At 41.5% G+C, this 19,890-nt stretch overlaps 1 protein-coding gene across 1 annotated transcript in view; it reads right to left on the bottom strand.

Annotated features, from left to right (window-relative positions):
• Positions 1-18,574: 18,574 nt before the first annotated feature.
• The window catches only part of DYNC1I2 (dynein cytoplasmic 1 intermediate chain 2), a gene marked incomplete in the record, with an annotated part of 69,893 nt that continues 68,577 nt past the window's right edge, over positions 18,575-19,890 (bottom strand). The window contains 1 exon segment of the mRNA XM_006141500.3: positions 18,575-19,209. Coding sequence (XP_006141562.2) covers positions 19,096-19,209 — 114 coding nt within the window.

Raw genomic sequence — 19,890 nt, forward strand, 5'->3', positions numbered from 1 at the left:
AACATTTTCAGTGATTACTTTAGATTCACAACATACACATGAATAATTCCAAGTCCACCTTTTTTTTTTTTTAAGAGAGATTTTTGCTATAGGGTGTATACACTCACAGGAGAGACAGAGAGAGACAGGGAGATAGAAAGTGATAAATCACCCCTAAGAGGGGATGGCCACGTCTCAATCCCTTCTTTTCCATTCTCCTCTCAGGATTTTAGACTGGCACACACATGGACCTGGCATGAGTTTTAAGTCGCTGGCTCTGGGACTTGAACCTCAGTTGACTATATAGGAAGGAGTCCAGCAATGTAACCATTACGCCATCTGCTGGTCCCAATCCCAAGTCCACTTTTAAATGACACCATACTGCTTTGCAGGTCGTGCAAGTACCTCATAACAGAAGTTTGCTAACTCCTGTTGCCCATCCCTGCCCGTTGCTATTGTTGATTCCCCTACATAGAAGCGCGCATGCGGAGTACGTCCTTGCTACTAAACAAGCTGCTATGTCAGGTCAGCTAAGGGTCAGAAGATAGGAGTGCTTATTACCCTCATCCGTTATCTCTGTGGTTTGTTTGTTTTTAATGTGGATCAGACTTTCTGATCAATATAATTTTCCTTGTCTCTGAAGATTTTCTTTTAAATTTCTTGCAATTCAGGTCTACTGGCAACAAATCTCAACGTTTTGTTAATCTGAGTATTTCTCTTTCAGTTTTGAAGCACAATTTTGCAGAGTACAGAATTCCAGGTTGGTGGTTTTACTCTCTCAGTTCTTGAAATATTTCATTCCTCGTCTTCTTGCTCGTGTGGTTTTATAGTTCTGTTCTTCCACGGGTACAATCCTCCTACTCCCCCCACCCTGGCCACTTTCAAGATTTCTTTCTTTATTTTCAATTTTCTGAAGTTTGAATATGTTGAACCTAGGTGTAGTCTTTTTAGCATTTACTTTACTTGTTGTTGCTGAGCTTCCTGGGTCTGTGGTTGGGTGTCTGACATTAAGTTAGGGAAAACTCTCAGTTCATTCTTGCTGCAAATATTGGTTTTGTTCCTTTTCCATTCTTCACCTATGACATTTTCTTCATGTGTATATTACACCTTTTGCAGATGTATTATTGGATTTTCTTTCTTTTCCCGGTCTTTTTCCTCTTGGCTTTTCTATTTGGAAGTTTCTACTGTCATATCCTCATACTTAGAGATTCTTTTCTCAGCTGTGCCTCGTCTAGTAATGAGCTCATCAAAGGCATTCTTTGTTAGTATTTTTGATAGTTAACATGTTTTATTCTTAGACTTTTCATCTCTCTGCTTACATTATCCATCTGTTCTTGCATGTTTTCCGTTTTTTCTATTAATGCCCTTAGTATATTAATCACAGTTCTCAAAATTCCTGGTCTGATAATCTCAACATTCTTGCATATCTGCTTCTGCATAATTGTTAAAAAACCCTGCATTTTTGGCCTTTTGGTATGTCTTGTAACTTTCAGTCAAAAGGTAGACGTGAGGTACTAGGTGAAAGAGCTGTGGTTAATAGGCCTTTCACGATGCAGTGGGGAGAGAGGGGAGGCCTGTTTCACATGGCTGTGCTTAAATATGAGTCTCTGGAGAGCCCATGGCCTTCGCCTGTGCTTCCAAGATCTCGCCTTCGCCCTTAAGTGGAACAGCGAGACTGGAGGGGAGACTGGAGCTGTGTGTTCCCCTTTCCCCACAGGGAAACCTAGAGGGGGTTGGAACTGGGTATTTCCCTTCAAAGTCCCAGGTAGGTCAGGCTGGGCAGAATAGCTTCTTCTAAGAGCAGATGGTGTCAAGAACAGAACACTGGAGAATTTCCAGTTGGCTCCTTTCTCACTAGTTTGAATACTATCTTTATCATAAGTAAAATTTAAATCTATCTCTGCATTCACTGTCTTTTGAACTATTTACCACATGATATATGGTAATTCAACATTACTATTGCTTTGTAATATGAAATAGCTCTTGGTAAGGCAAGTCCCCCTTCAATGTTCTTCATTTCCAAAATTATCTTGGTTATTTTTCTGTCATTCCTCTTCCATGTGACTTTTATAATCAATGTTTTCAAAATCCCTTTTAAAATCCTATTGAAGGGGAAATCAGGTGGCATGGTGATTAAGGACACTGGACTCCCACATAGCTGATGGCGGTTCGAGTCCCAGACCTGGTGGCTTGCTTTCTCACTTTCTCTCTCTCCCTCTCTGGTGAAATTAAAATAAATAAAGTTAAATAAAAATAATTCTTTAAAAAAAATCCCTATTGGAATGTTATTGGAAACTTATTGAATTTACAGGTTAGCTTTGGTGAGAATGAATCTAACATCTTACCCAGGTGTGATGCTTGCTACAGGTTTCTTCTGGGTGCCTTTCACTGACGTAAGATTTTTCTACTATTCCTTATTCTGGTATTTTCTTTCTTTCTTTCTTTCTTTCTTTCTTTCTTTCTTTCTTTCTTTCTTTCTTTCTTTCTTCTTCCTTTCTTTCTAAAGAATCATTCTGTTTAACTTGACTTATTCATCTATTTATTTATTTTAATTTGACCAGAGAGGGACAGAGTGAGAGCGACAGTGAGAGGGAAAGTAAGAAAGCAAAGTCACCAGGTCCAGGACTCGAACTGTAGTCAGCCATGTGAGACTCCAGTGCCCCCAGCCACCTGCCAGCCCCCTTTTTCTCTTTCTTTAAAAATCAGGGATAGGAATTAAATTTCATCAAATACTTTTTTGGCTCTACTCAGATGACCATAAAGTTTTTCTCTTTAAATTTTTGATATGATTAATAATATCAATATATTTCCTAATAATGAAGCATCTTTAAATTCTCAAAATGAATCTTGCTTGGCTATCTTAATCTTTCTGAGTGTTATATAGTATTTTTAAATTTTATTTTCTACATGCAATCACTGTACATCAAAGCAACTTGTAAAATGAATTTTCCCAGCATAAGTACTCTGCACCAGTCCAGTTAAAGTCATCATCGTACACATACCCTCCGCAGACTACCCTCCGTTTTTGTGTTCTATTCTAGTTCTGCATTTATGTTCACTCAGGACTGAGACTGGCTTCTTTCGTTGGTTCTGTTCATGTCTTGGTTTGGTAGTTACTACATTTCCCACCTTTTTCTAGTTTCTAAAATAGCTTTTATTAAAATTCTATAAATTTTACCTTAAAAGCTTACATCTACCTTTTCAATTTCTTCTTTACTAGCCTCCTTAAATTTTTTACTTTTAGATCAATTTTTCTCATTTATATTTTCCTTAATTTTTTCCCTATTATGTCTAGATTTTCATATTTACTAACAAAGGTATATACTGTATTGACCTTTTTAATCTTTGAAAAATTTGACATATATAAAGTAGGTAGAATATGAATTATACACTCCCATTTACCCATTACTGAGTTTCAATCATTAACTGACAGATAATCCTACTTCCTGATATTCTTTCTTTCTTTTTTTGGAAAGGTTTTTGCTATAGGGCATGTGCACTGGCCAGAAAGATGGAGACAGAGCAACAGAAAGTGAGAAATTACCCCCCAGGGGGGAAGGCCATGCCACAATCCCTTCTCCAATTCTCCTCTTGGGATCTTGGGCATGCATGCACACGCGCCCAGTGTGAGTTTTAAGCCACTAGGTCTGGGACTTGAACCAACTTGAACCATGGTCAACTGCATGGGAGTCCACATGGTTGACTGCATGGGAGTCCAGCAACATAGCCATTAAGCCAACTGCTGGTCCCATATTCTTTTTTTTTTTTTTGAGAGGTTTTTGCTATAGGGTGCATGTGCTCACCAGAAAGACAGAGAGATAGAAAGCGAGAAATCAGCCCCCAGGGGTGATGGCCACATCGCAGTCCCTTCTACTCCATTCTCCTCTCGAGATCTTGGGCACGCACGCACAAGTGCCCGGCGTTTTAAGCCACCAGGTCCAGTACTCAAACCATGTTCAACTACATGGGAATCCAGCGACATAGCCATTATGCTAACTGCTGGTCCCCCATGATATTCTTTCTAAAAAATGATTTATTTATTTATTTTTAATTTGACCAGAGAGAGACAGAGTAAGAAAGAGAGAAAGCGAGAGAGAAAGTGAGAAAGCAAGTCGCCGGGTCCAGGACTTGAACCATGGTCGGCTATGTGGGAGTCCAGTGCCCTTAACTACCACACCACCTGCTGGGTCCCTATTTCATGATATTGTACCTACTTTCTCCCATCCTTACTGGATAGTCTGAAACAAACCCTGGACATCATAACATGCAGAAACATTTCCATTCTCTCTCTAAATGTTAAGAAAAATACAAATTTTTGAAAAATACATAACCACAGAATTTCCCTAAATCTCTTTTACACAGTTTGAAACAGGATCCAAATGTCTATACACAGAACTGGTTCTTTCCATTCTTTTTTAGTTTCTGGTCTCTTCTCGTTTCCCACTTGCAGTTTGTTTACAACACTAGCTTGTTTGTCCTGTAGAATTACATTCTGAATTTCAGTGATTGCATCCTTATGGTATTGTTTAGCTTATTTTCCTCAATTTTGTGTAAATTGGTAGTTACATTCTAGTAGCTTGGCAGACTCAGGATCAACTTATTTAGGGCAAGAATGCTTCGTGTATGTGGCTTGTCCATTCCCAAGAAGGCACACAGTAATAGCTGTGTAAGAGTAGCAGCCCTGATCATTTTACTTTCAACTATTATTTCATTAGGAGTTCACACAAGTGTGGTATTCTTTTATTTATTTATTACCTAGAGAGCTTTTATAAATAGAAATTTATCAATTATCTACCCAAAGGAGAAAAACAGGGTAAGTGCTTAATTCTTCCCCTATATTCGTTTTTTTTTTTTTTTAAGAGGTTTTTCACTATAGGGCGCGTGCACTCTCCAGACAGACAGAGAGAGACATAGAGACAGAAAGCGAGAAATCACCCCCCAGGGGGGATGGCCACGCCGCAACCCCTTCTCCTCCATTCTCCTCTCGGGATCTTGGGCATGCACACACACACACCCGGCGAGAGTTTTAAGCGACCGGGTCTGAGACGTGAACCGTAGTCGACTACGTGGGAGTCCAGCGACATAGCCATTACGCTAACTGCTGGTTCCCACCCCCCCTATATTAGTTTTTAAAATAAACTGTTTTCCCAGCACTTTCCAGAAATTGAGGATTTTTTTGAAAAGTATCAAGGAATTAAACAGAAGATTTCTCAGTCCTGTGCAATTATTTTTCTTGATGTTCAAATTGTCTCATCTTTAGCCAGGAGGAGCCTCCAGTTAGCTTCGGAGTGCTTTTGAAATATGTCAGGCATCTGACGGCAGCTCCCTAGCTTTGTGGTCTGATATGGTGCTCTGATCTTGCTTTTATTTCTTGTCAAGGCCAGGAATTAGACACTTCTCCAAGGAGCCCTAATCCTGTATTAACATGCTGATTAACCATTTTTATTTCCTTTTCATCCTGAGTTACTTAAAAGGATATTTAAAATGTTTTTCTTTCAAGCTTTGCATGTTTAAATGTAAATTTTAGTGTAGTATGGTAAAACAAAAACAAAAGCCACATACCCACGATCATCCTGTTGTGCCCCTCTGACATTGGGTCGGTATCCTGGTGAGTTAGACACTGGGATTTGGGACCCATCGTCTAGCTTCCCTGACACTCCATCTGAGCTCCCAGCCTGAGAAACGGAACATTCATCTGTGACTGTCCTGCTGCCAGCCTGGCTCTTCACGTCATCCTCCGCTAGTGCCCCTCGCCTTTTAAAACTTATCAGAAGTTTAGTAATGAAGACTGCGCTATTTCTCTTTTATAAAAATCTTTTTTTTAGAGAGATTTTTGCAGGACTAGAAGATGGCTTAATGGTTGTCACTGGACTACTTCATGGTTGACTACATTTTGAGTTCTGGACACGGTGGGTTGAAACTCACACCAGGTGCCTGTGCGTGCATGCCCAGAATCCCAAGAGGAGAATGGAGGAGAAGGGATTGCGGCGTGGCCATCCCCCCTGGGGGGGTGATTTCTTGCTTTCTGTCTCTCTGTCTTTCTGGCAAGTGCATGTGCCCTATAGCAAAAAAAAATAATAATAATAAAAGAGATTTTTGCTATAGGGCCGTATATGCTTGCTGGAGAAACAGAGAGATAGAAAGTGAGAAATCCCACAGGGAGGATGGTCATGCTGCAATCCCTTCTCCTCCATTCTCTTCTGGGGACTTTGGGCACACATGCTTGGCATGAGTTTTAAGCCACCGGGTTGGGGACTTGAACTGTGGTCAACTATGTGGGAGTCCAGCAACATAAACCCTATGCCATCTGCTGGCCCCATATAATAATTTTATACTGTGGTATTCTCCTCTATGTCTTTGGGATGTTAAATATACTTGATGTTTTCTCGTTTGTCTTATTGTTTCTTTGGATTTTTTTTTAAAGTTATTTAAGGTCTTTCCTACTATCAGCTCTCTTCAAATGTTTTAGTCACTCACTGTCATAGTGTTTTTTTTTTTTTGGAGAGGTTTTTGCTATAGGACATGCATGCTTGCCAGAAAGACAGAGGCAGACATAGAGACAGAAAGCGAGAAATCATCCATGGGGATGGCCATGTCGCAATCTTTTCTCCGCCATTCTTCCTCTCTTGGGCACACGCCAGGTGTGAGTTTAAGCCACTGGGTCCAGGACTCAAACCACGGACGACTACATGGGAGTCCAGTGACATAGCCACTACACCAACTGCTGGCATAGTTTATTTAAAAAAATATTTTATTATATTTTTAAAATTTGCTATGCGGAGGAACCAGCAGTTAGCATAATGGCTATGTCGCTGGACTCCCACGTAGTCGACCGTGGTTCGCGTCCCGGACCCAGTGGCTTAAAACTCACACCGGGTGCGTGTACGTGCATGCCCAAGATCCCGAGAAGAGAATGGAGAAGGGATTGCGGCATGACCATCCCCCCTGGGGGGTGATTTCTCGCTTTCGGTCTCTATGTCTCTCTCTGTCTGGCGAGTGCATGCGCCCTATAGCGAAAATCTCTCCAAAAAAAAAAAAAAAAAATTGCTATGCGGCAGGTGTGCTCACCAGAGAGAGAGAGAAAGAAAGTCAGAAAGCAAGCCGCCAGGTCTGGGACTCGAACTGTAGTCAGCCATGTGGGAGTCCAGCGCCTTAATCTCCACATCACCTGCTGGCCCCTGTGATTTGTTTAGTTGCTTATTTAGTTGCTCATTTTAAAGTGAGAGACTCTTTTTTTTCTTTTTTTTTTTTTTTTGGAGAGATTTTTCTCTATAGGGCGCGTGCACTCACCAGCCAGAGACATAGAGAGAGAAAGCGAGAAATCACCCCCCAGGGGGGATGGTCCCATCACAATCCTTTCTCCTCCATTTTCCTCTCAGAATCTTAGGCATGTACACACATGAGCCCGGCATGAGTTTTAAGCCACCGGGTCTGGGACGCGAACCGCGGTTGACTACGTGGGAGTCCAGCGACATAGCCATTACGCTAACTGCTGGTTCCCAGTGAGAGCCTCTTTTTACAGCTGTAATTTCTATTTATCTGGTCTGTGATGGGAGTGGTGGGCTGAGCTGTCCATTGAGGATAGGCCAATACTTTGATTCTGGGGATAGGTTTCTCTCCAGGAGCCAGCAAAGCGCTTAGGGGCATTGCCTTGCTTCTCCAGCGTCGGCAGCTTGACCCAGTTGTATGGTTCAGGCATAGGCAATCTTTGGTCACCACTTGGCCTGTGGTGGGCCGCCAGGCCTTGCTTAGCTGTTCTGAATCAGCTCCCTGCAGAATCACCTTGTCCAGTGCCTAAAGGCTCTCGCCTGCTCTCTGCATCTGCTGATTCTGGGTCCCGCCCCATTTCTCCCTTTGTAGTAGTCTTTGCCTGTCTGCAGCTGTGCTTTGATCTTGCTCCGATCCTACCTGTCTGCTTTCCATCTTCCTGGCATGCCACCAACTTCTGTGCCGCCTTAGCCCTCTTGTTTCTCAGTGCCGTGGCAGGTTCTCTTATTTTCCTTCTGCTTTAGCATTTTATGTGCCTTAGGTTGACAGGGGCAGTAGACGCTTCTGTTTCCTCTGCCATCTTGATCCAATCTCACTCCACTTAAACAACAAAAACTCTTTTGTAGCCCTTCTCTTGTTCTAGTTAATTTTCTCCAAAAGAACTAGCATTAAAGTGGTTCCTGGAATAATTCTGTAGTTACAAAACGTACCGTACAATTAGCCATTCCCTGCAAGTATTATTTACAAGGTTTTACTGAAATATCAGCTCTTTGCTCCCTAACATGCAAAATTTTGTGATAACTCTACCAACACTATTACACAAACCGATTCCTGGCAGTGAATACTCTTAAGGGTCATGAAATAGTATTCAGGGATAATTCTATTTCCATTGAAAAGATGATAGCTAAGAAACAACAGGACTGTCTTTTAATAAAAATTACTGGATTCACGTTAGGAGAAAAAGGCAGCCCGACGCTGCCCCTAGCTCTTTCATTTGAGAGAGTCCTTTAAGCCGAGAACTCTCTGAAGCTCACCATAGCGATGCCTTTGACCAAGGGGCAGTCTGAGAGGTCAATGGGGCATGCCCTACCTGAGCCCATTTTGTTTCTTCTAGACCATGGGGAAGGCAATGGGAACCCTGAATTTCCTGCCTACACAGCTCAGCTTCCAGGGCTGTGTGGGCCTCCTTCCCAGGCTCACTTTCCCCTTCTGACTTAAAGCCCTCTCACATGTGGGTGTGAACACGCCACCGTCTTGATACTCTACAAGCCTGCTCCACTCTTGAACACTGATACTACTGCAGCATTCATTTCAGAGTAAAGGTGAAGCTCTAGAGAGACGAAGAACGTGCCTAACACGAGGGACGGGAACCCAAGGGCACTCCTTTTTCTTTTCCTTTTTAAAGATTTATTTATATTTATTATTTTTAATTTGCTATAGGACACGTGTCTTCACCAGAGAGAGAGACACACACACACACACACACACACACAGAGGGAGAGAGAGAAGAAAGTAAAAATGGCAGTCCAGTGCCTTAACCCTTAACCACCTGCTGGCCTCCATGAAAGTCCTTTATCACACTGTATTCCTTATTTGAGTCCAACAGAAAATTTCAGTCCTTTTTCTCAACTGATACAAATACTACTTAAGTAGCTCCAGATGTTCAGGAGGACTAGGCATTTCTTTTACCTGTGGAAGATGAAGGCCCTCCAAATCCATCTGACAACCCTTAACGTATCAACAACCTTGCTGCCAAATGTCATTTAAAATGAGGCCTGTTAGGCCAGCAGGTGGCACAGAGGTTAAGGTGGCTGGATCCTACATGGCCTGAGCGGTTCGCCAGACCCCAAAGGTTTAAAAATCTCACAGGGCAGGTGTGCATGGGCGCCCCAAATCCCAAAAGGAGAATGGAGGAGAAGGGTGGTATGGCCACCCCCTCTTAGGGGTGATTTCTCACTTCCTCTGTGTCTTGTGAATGTATAAGCCCTATAGCAAAACTAAAAAAAAAAAAAAAAAAAAAAGAAAGCAAGCAAGCCTGTTAGTAAGCCTAGTTATTTTACCAAGTTTCTTAGTCAACTGGTATTCATTATAACAAGTTTTGACTTGTTTCTGGAAATCATGTTTTGGATACAAAGAGAGCAGGGATCGGCCAGTCCAGAGCTGAGGGAGATAACAGCTATTCCGCAGGACTAGTCTCAGGACTCCTCTAAGCCCGGCAGTCACGGTTTCCATGGAGGGAAGCTCTTTCTGGTGGTCACCTTCCCACAGGGAGCACGTGTTACTCCCCAAGAGACTGACCCTACAGAAGGAGGGGAGTGCTCTGTTAAGTTCTAACAGTTGGATAACATGCTGCTCCCCACGTTTTTATGGATCTAATTCCAATTCTGCTACGACATAGTTGTGCCATCTAAATTTTCTCTCTCATTGATTCAAAACAGGAGTTCCCTTCTTTCCTAAACTTTTGAGACAGGTTTCGCTATGCTGCCCAGGCCAGTGTGGAGCTCGAGCTCCTCCTGCCTCAGCCTCCTGAGTCCCAGGGACTACGGGGGAATACCACCAGGTCTGACCTATAGGTTGGACCAGGAATTGAGGCTGAGCTTCCCACCATGTCTTGGTGGTGTGCCCCACCGTGGCTGGGCCCCACCTTGTTGTCTCAGGCTCCTGATGGTACAGTGTTCTACATGTAACTGGCGTAAGAACAGCAGCTGAGCCCAGGCTGGAAAGTCAGTGCGTGTCACTTTTCCTACTAGCATAATTTGTAACTTTACCACAGAGTATAACAAATCATTTCAAGGAAAAGTATCACTGATTAAGGGCAGTTAATAGGAGCTGCCAGGTGGTCTGGTGGTCAGGCATTTGACGCCCACATGGCCAACCACAGTTTGGGTGCCAGATCTGGAGGCTTGCTTTCTCACTTTCCCTTTCTCTCTCTGGTCAAATTTAAAAAGAATAACAAAGAAATAAAATTAAGTAATTCTTAAAAATATATTAAGGGGGGGCAGTTAACATTTCCCCCTCAGTTACCTGCTACTTCTAAACACCTAAAGATTCTGAATGTTTGGGATCAGCAGATCAAGTCCCAGCCCTGGTAGCTTGATCCTCACACTAGACATGTCTGCGTGTGTGACCAAAATCCTGAGAGGAGGAGGGATTGTGGTATGGCCACCCTCCTTTGGGGGTGATTTCTCACTTTATCTCTCTCTTTCTCGCTGATGAGCACACACACCCTATACAAAAAAATCTCTTAAAAAAAAAAAAAAGAGAGATTCTGGGGTCAGCAGGTGGCGTGGTGGTTAAGAGTACTGGACTCCCACATGGCCGACTGTGGTTTGAATCCCAGACCTGGGGGCTTGCTTTCTCACTTCCTCTCTCTCTCTCTGTCTCTCTCTGGTCAAATTTAAATAAATAAATAAATAAATAAGTAAACTAATTCTTTAGGGAAAAAAAAAGGATTCTGACTGTTTAAAGTGTGATGCAATTTCTTCAAATTTTAATCATTTCTTGAACACCAAGATACTTAACCCTGAGACGAAGAGCTCTCGGCATGTTACGCAGGCAGCTACACAGAATGGTCCCTCTTCATCATACTCTTAAAAGAAAAATAAAGGAGAAAATCCCTTATTCATACAGTACTTTATACTGGGTTGTTGGAAAAGTCATGACACATTTTTGCATAGAAAAACTCGTCATGACTTCTCCAATGACCCAGTAATTTGTAAAGGTCTTCATGTACACATTCTTTCAAGTAATTTGCTGGAGGAAGCAAATATTATCCTTATTTAATGATGCCATCATTGGTTCTTCTCCCAGATGCCTTTACTGGTCATGGAGGGAATCAGGAAAAGAACCTGGGTCTTTCGAGTTCACTGTTCTTTCTCTCATAGACCAACAAGGCCACCACTAAGTATAAGAAATTTTGTTCCAAAGTATTTCCATTACTTTGTTCAAAAAAACCTACTCCCCCTTCTTTTTAATCTAGTACATAAATTCACAAAAGATAAAATTACTTGCTCTCAAAGTCTACCAGTGTATACCCGAGTTCCAGGGTCCGGTGCCATGGCTCTGCATGGCCAGTGCAGTACAGGTGTGTTCTATGCCCCATAGAATCACCGCCCCACTGCTTTCTGACCAAATCAAGTGTGTTATAAGAAAGGCAGGATAATACATTACCAGAGGCCTGAATAAATGACCTCACAAAGTGAAACAGACCTTTCAAAATGCTTACCTGAGAGCAAGCTGTTCCATCCTCTGACTGGGAGCTGGTAATGGAATATTAAGAAGCCAAAACGGAGATTCCTGCTATGAAACTAACAACACAAAATACTGTAATTTTATGAAAGTCGGTGAAAGATTGCTGATTGGCTATGCTTGGAACTATCAGTGGCTAGAAGCTACACAGTGAACACTTAAATACCTGACATCCATTCAAACTTTTCAAAGTTGGGGAATTGCGAACATGGCAGGAAGAAAGAATCTAAACACCTGAAGTCCCAAAAAAAGGTCTGAGAACATTGAGTTATTGTGAAAAGCTTATGATGTGATGATTGTTCAAAGCCTTGCAGTTGGTATTCTGGGTAGGGCTGTAAGATCTTTTTCTAAAATGGATGCGGTAACGTTTCTTAAATATAAAAGGGTTTAAAAACATACAATACAAGCAAATAATTGCAACTTGGGGGCAGTATGTTTGAAGAAATCGGTTCAAAGAATGTCCCTAATTGTAATACTCCACAAGAATTATTGAATATGGCTGTTCTTATAATAGTGCCTTTGGGCAACTTTCTATTGATACCGGGTTGTCAGAGAAGTCTTGACAGGGACCAGCAGTTAGAGTAATGACTATGTCACTGAACTCCCATGCAGCTGACTGTGGTTCAAGTCCTGGACCCGGTGGCTTAAACTCACGCCGGGCACGTGTGCGTGTGTGCCCAAGATCCCGAGAGGAGAATGGAGAAGGGACTGTGGCGTGGCCATCCCCCGGGGGGTGATTTCTCGCTTTCTATCTCTCTGTCTTTCTGGCGCCCTATGCAAAAACCCCTCCCCCCCTCCCAAAAAAGAAAAAGTCTTGACATATTTTTGCATAGAAAAACATGTCATGAATCTTCCGATGACCTAATAATTTGATGGCAGCACTGGAAGTCCCCAGATGTGCCAGCTAGATCCCTAAGGACACAATTTCCCAATATCATTATTTTCTGAGTCAAAAATGAGACTCTACTTCGTAGTATTTTTCCCTGTGAAGAGTCCGCTAGCTGCCTAGCAATCATCAGGTGACAGTAGGAAAGAACTCCCTTCTTGCTGCTATGTAGCTTGGATTAAAGAAACAAAAACAATCAGTGGGAACCCTACCAGTAAGTCATTAAAAGCAGCTAAGTTCTTGGCTTTCGAACCCAGCCCAAGGCTCAGGTGTGACACCATCACCCTCGATGCCAATGAGCACAGCTGGAGCTGTAAGTGGAGCGCCGTTCTCTCTGACGTATTCGTCATCATACAGCTGTTTCTTTTTTCTTTTTTCCTTTTTTTTTTTTTTTGAGAGTTTTTCGCTATAGGGTACATGCGCTTGCCAGACAGACAGAGAGAGACAGAGAGACAGAAAGCAAGAAATCACCCCCCAGGGGGGATGGTCACGCCGCAATCCCTTCTCCTCCACTCTCCTCTCGGGATCTTGGGCATGCACGCACACTCGCCCAGTGTGAGTTTTAAGCCACCGGGTCCAGGACGCGAACTGTGGTCGACTACGTGGGAGTCCAGCGACATAGCCATTACGCTCACTGCTGGTTCCCACAGCTGTTTCTATTCAGAGAATTATAATGCCAATGTGGAAACATGTTATGGAAAAGCCATGTTAAAATGCACTGTCCAACTGAAAAAGGAAAGATATGCTTCACAGCAGACTTTGGTTCATTCAAGTCCTTGTTTACATGTGGTTCAAACAGAGGAGGTTGTGCTCTATCCATACTAGTACAGAACAGAATGAGTCAACATTCTTACAACATGGAAAGTCTAGGATCAACTATCCCTAACACCACACTCCCTTAGTTCCTCCTCTACATTTTAAGACATCCAATCCTTCAAGATGTAGTTCAGGGACCAGCAGATGGCATAATGGTTAAGTCACTGGACTCCCATGTAGTTGGCTGTGATGTGAGTCCTGGACCTGGTGATTTAAAACTCACCCTGGATGCATGAACGTGCGTGCTCCAAATCCCGAGAGGTGACTGGAGGAGAAGGGATTGTGGCATGGTCATCCCCCCCGGGGGGATGGATTTCTCGCCTTCTGTCTCTCTGTTTCTCTAGTGAGCGCACATGCCCTATAGCAAAAATCTCTCTTAAAAAGAAGATGTAATTCAGCATTACTGCAACATCAATGTGCAGACATTTTATAAACTTTGCAGGGAACTGGATCTGTAAACAGAAAGGCTTCTGCCAATAATTATTTGGCTTAAATGATGCAAAAAATTATTTCAGAGATAAGTTGCAATTTAATTATTGTCTACAAAGCTGAGTATTCTTCCTCAACACAAAGTAAATAATCTAGAACTTCCCATTCAAAGAGAAAAACTGAACAGAAAATAAGAGATTAGCCAAAAAGCTATATAACTTGTTTCCTGTTCAGAAATGTCCCTAATTATAACCCTCTGATTGCAATAACATACAATGAAAACCATAACTTATCAGTTATACTTTTTATATATACACAAAATATTATATGTAATACATACATATAACTGATAACAAATAAGGTACTATTTCCACAACTGGATATGTTTCCAAATTACACAGTTTTTCATTTTTTAAAAAAAGAATTTTATTTAACTTTATTAATTTGACCTGAGAGGAACAGAGAGAGAGAGAGAGGGGAAGAGAAAGCAAGTCACAGGTCTGGGACTTCAACCAGTCAGCCATATGGGAATCCAGTGTCCTTAACCACCATGCCACCTGCTTGTCCTTCAGTTTTCATTTTTAAAAGCGTAAAGAGGGCCAAACAGTGGTGTAGTGGTAATCTAATTGGATCCACATGGGAAGGTCCTGGTTCAAATCCCATGGCTTTCCTGTACATGCCAGGCACATGTGTGCATCCCCATGATCCAGGTTGCCTGAGACTGGATTGTAGCATGAACATCCTATTGGGGGTGGTTGTCTCCCTGTCTCTTGTGGAAGAAATAAAAACTTAAAAAAAAAGTACAAGTGTAAGGAACTGTGATATCCGGGACCAGCAGGGGTGTGGTGGTTAGGGCACCAGGCTACCACATGGCCAGCTGCAATTCAAGTCCTGGACCTGGTAGCTTACTTTCTCCCCTATCTCTTCCCAGACCCATCTTTGGTGAGACACATGCCCTATTGCAAATTAAAATAATAATATATAGAATTAAGTAAAAAATTCTTAAAAAAAATAAAAAAGAACTGCAATACATTAACAGTTCTAGTCAACTTAATCTTTTTTTTTTTTTTGGAGAGGTTTTTGCTATAGGGTGCGTGAGTTCGCCAGAAAAACAGAGAGACAGAAAGCGAGAAATCACATCCCAGGGGGGATGGCCACGCTGCAATTCCTTCTCCTTTCTCCTCTTGGGATCTTGGGCACACACACACACGTGCCTGGCGTGAGTTTAAGCCACTGGGTCCAGGACTCGAACCACGCTTGACTATATGGGAGTCCAGCAACATAGCCATTACGCTAACTGCTGGTCCCTGGTCGACTTAATCTTGTCAGAAGATTCTGCATAAAAACAACAGTCTCGGTACTTTCTCTTTTCTATTATACAGTACAATTTGAAAGTATTTCCTTACAGTAAAACAATGTGTTTCTAAAAAATGCAGACTAAGTTGGGCAAAGGCCTGTATCACTATTTGAGGAACAGGGGAGAAATTATTCTCAAAAAGCAAAAATTCTTTGGGCAAAAATATTTTGCAAATATTTACAATTTTTTTGGAGAGATTTTTGCCATACAATGCGTACACTCTCTGGAAAGACAGAGAAAGAGAAAGTGAGCAATCACTCCCCAGGGGGATGGCTGTGCTACAATCCCTTCTCCTCCATTCTCCTCTCAGGATTTTGGGCATGCATATACAAGTGCTCAGCATGAGTTTCAAACTGCTGGGTCCAATACTCAAACCGTGCGGTTGACTACCTGGGAGTCCAGTGACATAACCATTATGCTATCTGCTGGCCTCAGCCAATTTTATTATTTTCTGTCATAATTGAATGAAACAACTTTAGTCTGAGAGCATCTGATTTACCACATCTCCTGATTTCCAACTTTAGTCACTATGATCTTTTTAACACATTTTCCCTTTTTATAAACTGAGGGCAAAATGCAATAACTATTACAGGAAGAACGAGGATTTCTATATAAAGAATGTGACTCTTGGGACCAACAGTTGACGAAATGGCTATGTCGCTGGACTCCCATGTACTTGACTATGGTTCGAGTCCTGGACCTGGTGGCTTAAAGTCATGCCGGGTGCGTGTGCGTGCGTGCCCAAGATCCTGAGAGGAGAATGGAGGAGAAGGGATTGAGGCATGGCCATCCCCCTAAGGGATGATTTCTCGCTTTCTGTCTCTCTGTCTGTATCTTTCTGGTGAGTGCACACGCACTATAGCAAAAAGGGTGAGTGCACACCCACAATAGCAAAAACCTCTCAAAAAAAAAAAAAGAAAAAAAAAAGAATGTGACCCTGATGAAATAGAATTTCTAGCTCATAGACATTGCTACCATAAGGTAATTTGAGATATTTTCCTTGGTCTACAATAAACAACTATGGGGTGTCCATTTATGAAAACTGAATATGTAAAATCAGAGAACTGCCTGATTTAATTGTTTTTCTATGCAAAAATGTGTTATAACTTTTCTGACAACCTGATATAATTTTAGAGCTAGAAGAAAATTCATAAATCATCTAATTCTAACTTAATTTCTAGACCAAAAGAACAGACCTGGCTAAAATCCCAGTTCTCATAGGTGCCTGTCTGTCTGGTGAGCGCACGCACCCTATAGCAAAAACGTCTCCAAAAAAAAAAGAGACAGAGAGATAGAAAGCGATCCCCCCCAGGGGGGATGGCCATGCCGCAATCCCTTTCCTCCGTTCTCCTCTAGGGATCTTGGGCACGCACGCACATGCGCCCAGCGTGAGTTTTAAGCCACTGGGTCCAGGACTTGAACCACGGTCAACTACATGGGAGTCCAATGACATAGCCATTATGCTAACTGCTGGTCCCATGTCTCTCTCTCTCTCTTTCTGGCGAGGACATGCACCCTATAGCAAAAACCTCTCCAAAAAAACCAAACCAAACCAAAACAAAACAAAACAAAAACAATGAGATACCACCTAACCCCAGTCAGAATGACTAAGATTAATAAAACAAAAAAATGGTAAGTGATGGCAGGCGTGTGGTGAAAGGGGAGCTCTCTTACACTGCTGGTGGGAATGTAAATTGGTTGAGCCACTGTGGAGAACAATTTGGAGATTCCTCAAAAATCTACAAAAAGAACTTCCATACAACCCAACAATCCCACTCCTTGATCTACCCAAAGGACAGAAGAATTCTTAATCAGAAAAGTACTTGCACATCAATATTTATTGTAGCATTATTCACAATTGCTAAGACATGGAACCTATCCAAATGCCCACGAACAGATGGACTGAAAAACTGTGGCACATATACTCCATGGAATACTACTCAGCCATAAAAAATAACAAGACCCTGGCTTTTGACCGAAAGTGGATAAATATGGAAGATCTACTGCTGAGTGAAGCAAGCCAGGCTATGAAGGAGAGACATTGTATGTCCCCACTTAATATATACCCAGTTTCTGCACTCTATGACCAAAACTGAATGACTAAAGGATATAGAAACACAGTAAATGGCTGTGAATACCAGATATAACGTGGAAAGAGCGTGGGTGAAGGAATAGAGTCTGAGGAAGGACATTAAGGAGAAAAATGGAGAGGCAAACATTGATGGGACAAAGAAATGGGGTATTATCTGTTGAAGACAACTTTATAGTATTATCTACTGAACTGGGGAGAAATGTAAACATGTTGGAATATTCACTTTGCAAACTAAATGTCGCGACTGAATGTATAAAAGAACTTGAAATAAGATTAAACAAAGAAGTTAGATTATTTGAAAGTATCTCTCCAAGAAAATCTTTGTTTTAATTATTAAAACAAAATTGTTCACATTTTTTTTTTTTTTAGAAGAGAGATTTTTGCTATACGGCGTGTGCGCGCACTGGAGAGACAGAGAGAAAGTGAGAAATTCCCCTCCCTTGCCTCCCACCCCAGGGATGATGGCCATGCCACAAATTTTTCTTCTCCATTTCCTCTTGGGATTTTGGGCACGCACATACACATGCCCAGTATTTTAAGCCTCTGGGTTTCTAGGACTCGAACCACAGTTGGCCATGTGGGAGTCCAGTGCCTTAACCGCCATGCCGTCTGCTGGCTCACATTATTCTCCCTTCTAATTCTCCTTCCTAGTTCATGTCCGGTTGAGTCAAAGACAGTTAAACTTTAAAAGGAAAGCAGTTTGGGATCAAGGAAATAGACAATTAAATGTAGATAAAATCAAGATCTGATCCCAGTCCTGAAACAGGTTGATGCTAGTAGCTAGATATCTGCCACCTGCCTTTCAAATTGGTGGGTAACAGGTTACTTGTGGTAACTGATCTCAAGATGTGAAATTGATTCAGTGGGTTCATTTGAGTACATTTCTTTCACGGTCACCAACACCATGAAATCAATTTCTCCCAAAGGAGGTTTTATTCTCGGGAGCTCACGTACATAGTAAATTCAATCAGCGAAAAGAACAGGCAGGTTTCTATTTATTCTTTAAAGTAAATATATATATTAGATGGAAGGAAAATAGGGTAATAAAGGACAAGTTAACTCAGGGGAAACGTTTTCACTAACAGATTATCTAAATATCAGCTCCTAATACACTGGGATACCTACAGTGTCCCCTATGTATGGTTCATTTAAGGCACAAAGCTTTATAGGATTAGAGATTTTTGCTCAAAATTAGAATTTAAGAAAGGATGTGGGAAAAAAAAGACACTTTATAAAGAAGACAAAAAACAAGCCAAAATGCAAGGAGTAAAAATGAAAATTTGAAAAGTTAACACATATTTATTTTTATTTATAGATAACTACCACATGAATTATAAAGCTGAAAAGGATGTTAGAATGGAACTTGGATAGGTGTTACACATGCTAAGAATAAACACTTCCTCCTACACATTATGGCTAGTGAGAACATTATAACAGGAAATTGTGATTATTCAAAATATATTCAGAACTTATTTAATCTGTGCTTTAGAAATAACTGTATATAGTGTTTGAAAAGAATTCAAAAGAGTAACTAATACCAAATATACACCTGTGTATTAGAATTCAGAAAAGCTGCACTCTGTAAAGTTAATCAGCTGTATTAAAAATGACACAAATCCAAAACAAGATGCTCGTTATATAAAAAGGAACATTGTGAGGTTTGCTTTGCTGCATTACATCCACAGTTTAATCCACGAAGTTTCCTTTAGTTATCATTTAGACAGAAGCATGCAAATGGTCTTAGGATCTACTTAAGAGTCTTCCCCAAATCCATTAAGGCTACCCTCCTCTTTTCAGGAACTAGGCAGGTATTCGGGCGGCAGCTTCCTCCTCTGCATCAGCTCGGTTTGCATTAATTTCTGCGAGTGTCCGGCCGAACCGTGCCCATTCGTCATTGCGGGGGACAGCAATCTGCTGTTAAAAGAAAGACAATGTTTTATGTTCACTGAAAGAAAAGATCATCTTACCCACTATTAGTCAGTTTGTTTTCAAATAATTTTCTATTAAAAAGTAATAGGTGACCCAAATGGCCTTTCTGTAATTACAGGGACTATAACAATGATTTCAACATTTCAAAACAAAAGACAGTGTTTGTGAAGTGAGTTATGACAGCCTCAGCAATGGCTTTGATATTACCACTGATGCGAAAGAGAAAAACAATTATGTTTTGTAAATCCAACTCCTATGTAGTATCTAAGGGATTTTGCTGGTGGGGAGGAATTCCTTTCAATTTTTAAATTTTATTCTTGCACTATTACTAGTCTGAAAGAGTTTCGAACCATGGTTCTTAACAGCTGGTTTCTTATAAGTGTGCCATTTAGTTTGGAGCGTAAGATAACTTTTCTTGATATCTTATTTTCTTTATCCAAAGTGTATTATTTTAGCACTTTAGTATTCTATTAATACCAGCAGCAAAAGGGGAAAGAGGCTTGTGATGCCTTTGCTCACAAAGGCAGCCCAATGACAAACATTTCTGATGGTTTTTCCTTTGTAACATCACAGGGCTCTGGCATGACCATGTGAGGGCATGAACCACTCAGTATGGCAAACAGATGTGCCACCTGTTGCTAAATGTAAACTATCCAATAGGAGGGG

This window comes from Tupaia chinensis, unplaced genomic scaffold (assembly GCF_000334495.1).
Source record: "Tupaia chinensis unplaced genomic scaffold, TupChi_1.0 Scaffold000056_1, whole genome shotgun sequence".
NCBI lineage: Eukaryota > Metazoa > Chordata > Mammalia > Scandentia > Tupaiidae > Tupaia > Tupaia belangeri.